We start from the raw sequence: 8,084 nt of genomic DNA, 5'->3' as shown, positions 1-8,084 counted from the left end.
TCCCTGCCCATTGCATGGCGCTCCCGATCCCCGCGAGGAATGCCGGGCCTAAAGGTAGTGACCCTTAATGTTCAGGGTCTGAATAACCCGGTGAAGCGCAGAGCGATCCTATCGTTGCTGGAGGGGACGCAGGCGGACATTTGCCTTTTGCAGGAGACACACTTATTGCCCCGAGATTGCCATAGGATGCGTTCTGCCAAGTTCCCCACCCAGTTCTTTTCCTCGGCAGCGAACAAGACGGCGGGGGTGGCCATTCTCCTAGCGAGCTCCTTTCGGGGGGAGGTTTTGCATAAGTGTGCTGAACAGAAGGGGAGGCTCCTTGCGTATCGCATGCGCCTGGGAGGCATAGCATTTACGGTCGGCTCCGTTTATAGCCCAAATGATCACCAAGAGCGCTTCCTAGACTCCGCGCTGGTGGATGTCACTGCTTCCCCCGACCGCCACATTATCTTGGGGGGGGACCTTAACATTGTCTTCGATTCTGTGATGGACAGATCGGCGCAGCGCTTCCCGCAGACGGGGGAACTGTCCCTGGCTGGGAGGGCCCGGATTGCGGAAATGGACTTGCACGACCTTTGGCGCTCCATGCACCCCACGGATAGGGACTACTCTTATTTCTCGCACGCACACCGAACCTACTCACGGCTGGACTACCTCCTGGTGAGTGGACCGATGCGTGCCGCTGCCACGTAGGCGGACATCGGGGTCCTGACCTTGTCTGACCACTCCCCAGTCACCGGCGTTTTCCAGTGGCCGGCGGCCTCCCCCTCTCGGGGGGTGTGGCGCCTCCGGGATACCCTTCTACACAAGAAGTCGGTGGTGCAACGCATCGGGGAGGTCATACGGGACTATCTCACCCACAATAGCAACACTGACACCTCGCAGGCGACACAGTGGGCGGCATTGAAGGCAGTCCTCCGGGGGGAATTTATCTCTATCTCTGCAGCTGAAAATAAGGAGCGGCAACTGAAGAGGGATGAGCTGACAGCTCAGGTCCGGGAGCTTGAGCAGGTCCACCGCCGCACGGGGGCGCCGAGGGTGTGGAGGCAGTTGAAGGCAGCGAGGAAGCTCCTGTCGGCGCTGGATCTTGACAGGGCGGAGTATGCCGCCCTGCGCTTGAAACATGCCTACTACACTGGGGGGGACAGATGTGGCAAGCTCCTAGCACACCGGCTCCGGGTCGCGCAACAGCGTAGCGTTGTGAAAGAATTGGTGGGCACGGACGGGGGGGTTGTCTCCGGGGACGCGGAGGTAGCGGAATCTTTCCGCGGCTTCTACGAGGCGCTGTATGCTGAGGAGCCCTCCTCGCCACGGGATGCCGACGGCTATTTGGAGTCGGTGACCCTCCCGGTACTGGATCCCGCTCAGGCGGACCACCTGGAGCGGGACATCCATGTTGAGGAAGTGATTTCAGCTATCGCGCGGCTGAAACATGGCAAGGCCCCGGGTCCGGACGGGTACACGTCGCTATTTTACAAGACTTTTTGCACGGCTGTGGCCCCTGTCCTTACTCGGCTATTTAATTCTTTCTCCGAACCGGGAGCCATCCCTCCGGATCTCCTGAGGGCGACGGTCGCGGTAATCCCGAAACCTGGGAAGGACCGGGCCCTCTGCGGCTCGTACCGACCCATCTCGCTTTTAAATGTCGACCTCAAGTTGTACACGGGGATTCTCGCGTCCAGGCTGAGTCCACACCTCCCCGGTCTGGTGGAGGCGGACCAGGCTGGTTTTGTGCCCGGCAGACAGACGGTTGACAACACCAAGCGGGTGACGCATGTTCTGGAGAAGGCCTCAAGGATCTCGGGGGAGCGGATGTTGCTGTCCGTCGATGCGGAGAAGGCCTTCGACAGAGTCCACTGGCCGTATCTTGAGCTGGTTCTCAAGAAATTGGGAATCGGCGATAAGTTCCGCACCATGGTATTCAACTGCTATAAGCATCCTTCAGCGTCGGTGCGGGTCAACGGGTGTAGCTCCGGTGGCTTTGCCATCGAGCGCGGCACGCGGCAGGGCTGCCCTCTTTCGCCGCTCTTGTTTGCCCTCTACATGGAGCCGTTTGCTCAGAGGATTCGTAATAATCCGGATGCTGTCGGGGTCCGGATGGGCCAGTACGTCCACACCATCAGTCTCTACGCGGATGATGTCCTGCTGACCTTGGACGACCCTGGGAGGTCGCTGCCTGCTTGCCTCCGGGAACTGGACGCCTTTGCGGGGGTGGCCGGCTTCAAAATGAATATGAGCAAGTCGATGGCGTTAGACGTGTCCCTGGCTGCGGATACCAGGAGGGATCTTCAGCGGCTCTTCCCCATGCAGTGGTCCTCGTCCACGGTGCCGTACCTGGGGATCCTACTGGCGCCTACATTACCGGAGATGGTTACGGCCAATTATGCCTCCCTCAGCAGGAAGATCAAGGACGAGCTTGGCCGCTGGAACAAAGGCCTGCTGTCCTGGCTGGGGCGAATCGCGGCGGTCAAGATGACGGTGTTGCCCCAGATACTATATCTTTTCCGGGCCCTCCCGCTCCAACCCCCGGTGGGCTGGATACGACAAATGCAGGCTGACATCTCCCGCTTTGTCTGGCAGGGCCGCAGGCCACGCATGAAGAGGGTCCTCTCCACGCTTGCTCCGGAGGCGGGGGGTCTCGGCATTCCAGACCTCCGTAAGTACTTTCAGGCGGCACAGCTACGCTATCTGGTGGAGTGGAGCAGGTGGGAGTCCGACAAACATTGGCTCTTTCAAGACCAGGCAGTGGCGGGCCGCACCTTACAAGAGGTTCCATTCCTGCGCCGCGCGCATCGCCCCCCTAATCTTTACGCTTCCTTTGTTACGCGGGTCCCCTTGCGTGTGTGGGACGCGGTCTGTGAGGCCCGGGGCCTTACCACCTTCCCTTCGCCGCTCACGCCCATTGTGGGCAACCCGGACTTCTCCCCAGGGATGGAGCCGGGGGTTTTCTCCCACTGGGTGCAGGCGGGCTGCAGGGCACTCTTCCAGATTTATGGCCCGGAAGGAGTGGTTCCTTTTCAGCAACTCCGCCAGGAGTTCGGCCTGACGGAGCTGGACAGATTGCGCTACATGCAGGTTCGGCATTGGGCCCTCCAGCCCCAGGTGCGTGCCACCGCCGCCCGTCCCATTACACCGTATGAGAGGTGGCTGGCTACTCGGACCTCCGACGCTAAGCTAATTACCGATCTGTACAAATACCTACAACCCCCGCCGTTTCACTATTACAACCCGGGGAGGGAGCGCTGGCACAGGGAATTGGGTAGGACACTCAGCCACAAGGAATGGGACAAAATTGCGTATCGGGCGCGGCACTCTGCATATCACACGGGCCTTACGGAGACCTTTACTAAGGTGTCCACATACTGGTACTACACCCCGGAGAGACTGTATGAAATGCATAAACACACTGACAGGGGGTGCTGGCGGAGCTGCGGGCAGGAAGGTACCCTTTCACACATTCTTTGGGATTGCCCAGTGCTGACCGCCTACTGGAAGGAAGTTCTGGACGAGGTGGATAAGCACTTTGGGATAGAGCTGCCGCGACTCCCGGCGTATGTCCTGTTGGGCCTCCCCAATGACCTAATGTACCCACTGAAGTCCCGTAGGGGTAGGCAGATCGCAATTGCGCTGGGGTCTGCGGTTCAGAACATTCTAATCCACTGGCGCACAGCCACCGTCCCCTCCATCACCGGTTGGTTGCATAGGCTTTGGCATGTGCTGGGGATGGAGAAGCTGTCGCTTACGGGGGAGATAGACCAATTTGAAGAGCTGTGGCAACCCTTTCTAGCGCTGCTGTCCACTGAATTCCGGGAGCTCACCTGCCCGAGGTATCTTAGGCTTCTCAGGCTGACGCCGCCGGTGACCCCGGCGGACTAGTTTACATGTGAGGCGGGGACCTCCCAGGGAGGGGGGGGGGTGCGGGGCTTCCTGGTGCGGATTACTCTGGTGCGGGACCATAGGACGGGGGTGGGGGGGGTGGGGGGGGGGGGGGGTTCGTTACTGGGAGGATGGGGGATGGGGGGGGGGGATTGTGTTCTGTTGAGTTGCTGATGGCTTTCATTGCTTAGATTTGGGGTGTTGGATACGCGGGCGGGGATTCCATAGCTTGCATTTCTAGCCTTCATTTACCGCGTTTTTTCCCCTGACTTACTGCGCTACCTATTGCCAACCCTCTGGAGTTGCACCCTTTTTCTTTGACTGTATTCTATGTATCCTGACCTCCTATCCCCCTCCCCCATGGTTTGTTTTTGTCTCAATAAAAACGTTTTAAACATAAAAAGAGTAGTCAAAAAGTGACTAAGGTACGTGCTCTATCCGGATCTGCTTTTGCTGGCGCGGAAAAAGAAAGAACTGACGTCAGCGCGCATGGGTGGCGCCGCAGTAGTCTCCGTGACGTCATCTCGGCGCATACAATGCCAGTGACGGACGCGGAGCCGCACGACGCCACCTACTGATGCGCAAGGGTACTGCTTCGAAAAGACTTTCCAGATCCAGTCTGATGCCTGGGGATATTCTAAGGTAAGGAATCTATCACTAACTTGTCCCTTTCAGATATGGTGGCTGGTAGCCCAAGAGGGGCCCCTAAATAAGTGTTGGACTACATTTGGGCTGATAACCAGGCCAACACAAAACTGCAGTCGTTGGACTGTGCCACCCTCCCAATCTGCCCGGGGGACAGACCACCCCTTGGACAGCTGCCCCTCAAACCACCCACCCCCTTGTCGCCACTAGGGTAGGAGCAACACACTAGTCTTGAGACCTTTTTTTTGCATTTTGGCATGCACAGCTGCCGAATTCCTGTGGCATGCTTGTGATTCTACATTAAATTAGGCACACAAATCTGAACGTCACCAATAAATACAGTGGGTCAAAAATCCTTAGAAAAGGAGGAATGATAGGCGAACCTGTACAAAACCTTGATTTTTTTTAGGAGAATAATCCCACCAAAATGTTTAGCAGGAAAGTGCCATGTAAAAACATTTTGCTTTTTATTTTCTTTGCTGCAAATTTAAACCACATGCAGAATTTGCCTGTATCCCACAATCTACAACTCTCAAGTTGTAGAATTTGGCATCTTTATAAAACTTTGTAGCCAGAATTATAATTTTATACACCCTAATCAAAAGGACCCCAGAATATAAATGAAGTATATTCTCTTAATCAGCGATATCCACGTCTATTTTTATTTGCTTTCAAACAATTGACAGCAGGTTCAGTTTGCAGTCATGCTGCATGTGTGCTACCTGGGCATAACTTTATAGAGACCAATTTGAACCATCATGTTCTTCACTACGTGTTACCGAACAGTGCACTCTGCACTAGCGGGGCTCCTACTGTTTAAAATCATGCCATTTAAACGGATCACAGTGCAATGGCTAGTACAACTGGATTCAGATAAGATACGTCTCTCTAATACTCTGAAGTATACCTCACAGTTTTTGGTCCAGGGCATCAGAGCTATTGAGCGACTTGCCCAATTTAGATCTTTCTATAGTCCTGTACAAATCAGTTTTCTGGTAATGCCTTGGAAACCGGACCAGAAGAGTTTCACATTTGTTGTAGAAGGCTATACACAGACTTTGGCAGCAAAATGGACAGTACAACTCTATAGTGGCGCAACTGTTGGTCTGAGAGTGTCCTTGAGCTTTACAGGTCCCTGTCAGGCCATGCTCTCCATTTCTGAATTTCATCTGTCGATCACATTCGGAGCCGTAGTAAAAATGCATGTTTGCATTCCTTGCTGTCCAAGGGGTAGTACTTGTCATAGAAGTCCAATACATATTCCTCGGTCTTAAATCCAAACTTCTGGTACAGCAGCATAGCAGGGTTACTTGCAGATACGTGAATAATAACATCTTTGCCCATGCAGGTCTGCCAAAGGAAAAAAAAAGAAAATAAGTTTGAATAGACAATCTAAGGGGATATGTGTAGATGTATAAACTCAGATTATTCTGCAGGTATAGGAACTAAGGAGGCTTGTACTCTGCTCTCAATTCAAAACTGAAAACGATAGCATTTTTGTAACTAATACAGGTATAGGCAACACCAATAGAAAAAAGTGTGAGGAACATAAAAAATAAGGAAGAAATGACACTGATGAGAGCATTGACAGTTTACAAACGTATGTAGAGTGGCATACTACACGAGGATTGACACGTTCTGCACACAAACTTCGACGTTTCAAAAGCAAAACGTACAAGCCAGCATGTCCAAGAGGTAAAACGAGAAAATAGTTGCTATAATTAAGAGCAGCCATCCTATCACTAGAGCACTTTGGTGTTTTTCTTGCACAATAATCTCAAATGATGCAGAATCCGGCATTTTATTCCCTTGGGCATCAGATAAATTACTGAGTAGTGATGAAGGCTAATTTAAGTTACATATAGAAAAGAGCACAAGGGTAGCTGTGATGGAACAACTTGCTCTTGGTCTCCGGTAAAAGTTAAGGATGACAAGGAAGGGTAGCTGTAATAGAAAATATATAGAAATAGCCTTGAAGACTCAAGTATTATAGGCAATTCTGCAAATTGCTTCCTGCTATTGATACAAATATGTAAGAAAGTGTTTTTAATATTACAAATGTCCAGAAGAACAAGTTACTTACCGTTGGTAACAATATATCTGTAAGAGACAAATTCGTTATGGATTTCTCACCTTAGAATTACCCCCAGGCGTCAGACTGGATCCGGAGAATTTTTTCCTCAGCAGTACCTCTGCATGTTGATAGGTGGAGTCGGTCGACTCCGGGTTAGTCGTTGGCATCGGGGTCGCCGGAATGATGTCGCGGTATCTACTTAGATGCCGCCCTTGCGCGCTGAAGTCAGTTCTTTACACAACATTCCACGCCAGAAGCGCAGAGCCATGCAAGCCGCTGCCCACTGGTGCACAAAACTAGGGCCCTAAAAAGGGAGTCCCTTAACCTAGAATTCTGATGGATACATCTGCCTGTGGATTCCTCACCTTATGAATATCCCCTCTGCACCAGCATTCCGCAAATTTTTTGTAGCTCTCTGCGCCGACGAGGTCGTCACAGCATCATGGCTGCGCACGCGGCTCCGCATGACGTCACCGGAGCCATAAGAAGACCACGTCGGCGTGATGATGTCAGTTCCTTTTTTCCGCGCTACAAGCCAACGGATTTTCTGGGACTCTCCTGTCTTTCAACTACTACTTTGTTTCGAGACTTTGCTTGTTACTGTTTTCGACTATATCTGTTCCTAGGAAGTCGGGTTTCAAGCCCTGCAAGGAATGTGGAGGTCTCATGTCAATTACTGATCCGCATGATGACTGTCTCTGGTGCCTTTCTAGTGATCACGACGTCGAAGGTTGTTCATCCTGCAGAAAAATGAACCCCAAGGCGCTGAAGGAAAGAGAGGCTAAGCTCTATATGTCCAAGGTGAGAAAGGAGAAAAGAGGTTGTAAAAGATCGAAGTCGAGGTCGTCGACTTCGCATGGATCCAAGAGAAGGCACAAGAAGAAGAGGAGACATGGGTCTCGACGTCGTTCGTCCAAGTCTCGAGCTTCGAAGTCGCCTTCTCCTGCTCCTCGACGTCGTGCCAAGGATGTTCTTTCTCCTTCACCTTCTGAGTCTCCACAGGCTTCGCCGGGCCGGTCTCCTGATTTGGGTACTCCGGCGCTGTCTCCGGGGCCGGTTGATTCTCCGGCTTCGGATGGGGATTCGAATCCAGTGGAAGAAAAGTCTCCTGCTGCTCCTGTGGCTCCACCTGTCACTCCAGCGGATCCGACTCCGGAGACTCCTCATAAGGAAGTCGAACCGGCACAGTATCCTTCGTTCCCGGCGCCGGGTTCGGATCATGAATGCGATGCATGGTATTTTTAACAGAGCCACATGCCCCTCTGGAGCACCTTCGGGTCCCATGGGCCCTTTGGCATTTAATTTGGGCGTGCCTCAGCATTATCCTCCGGCCCCCTTTATGCCTTATACGCCGATGGCGCCGTCATGGCAGTTTCCGGCGCCGAGGGTGTCGACGCCGCTTGAGCAGTCTCCGGCCCCGTCTGGCGTCCCCTCTTCCAGGGTTCGTTCAACACGGGTCCCTGTCACGGAGCCTCCTTCGATGCCGTTG

The 8,084-nt window shown here is 53.2% G+C and overlaps 1 protein-coding gene across 3 annotated transcripts in view; it reads right to left on the bottom strand.

Moving 5' to 3' along the window:
* Positions 1-5,160: 5,160 nt before the first annotated feature.
* KAT14 (lysine acetyltransferase 14) overlaps positions 5,161-8,084 on the bottom strand; it is a 532,637-nt gene continuing 529,713 nt past the window's right edge. For all 3 annotated transcript variants that reach the window (XM_085611763.1, XM_085611764.1, XM_085611765.1), the window contains one exon: positions 5,161-5,871. In XM_085611763.1, coding sequence (XP_085467889.1) covers positions 5,698-5,871 — 174 coding nt within the window. In that variant the 3' untranslated portion in view covers positions 5,161-5,697. The remainder of the gene's footprint in view (positions 5,872-8,084) is intronic.

Source organism: Triturus cristatus, chromosome 6 (genome assembly GCF_964204655.1).
Source record: "Triturus cristatus chromosome 6, aTriCri1.1, whole genome shotgun sequence".
In the NCBI taxonomy this organism is placed as follows: domain Eukaryota; kingdom Metazoa; phylum Chordata; class Amphibia; order Caudata; family Salamandridae; genus Triturus; species Triturus cristatus.
This window is presented reverse-complemented; position numbering and strand designations above follow the sequence as displayed.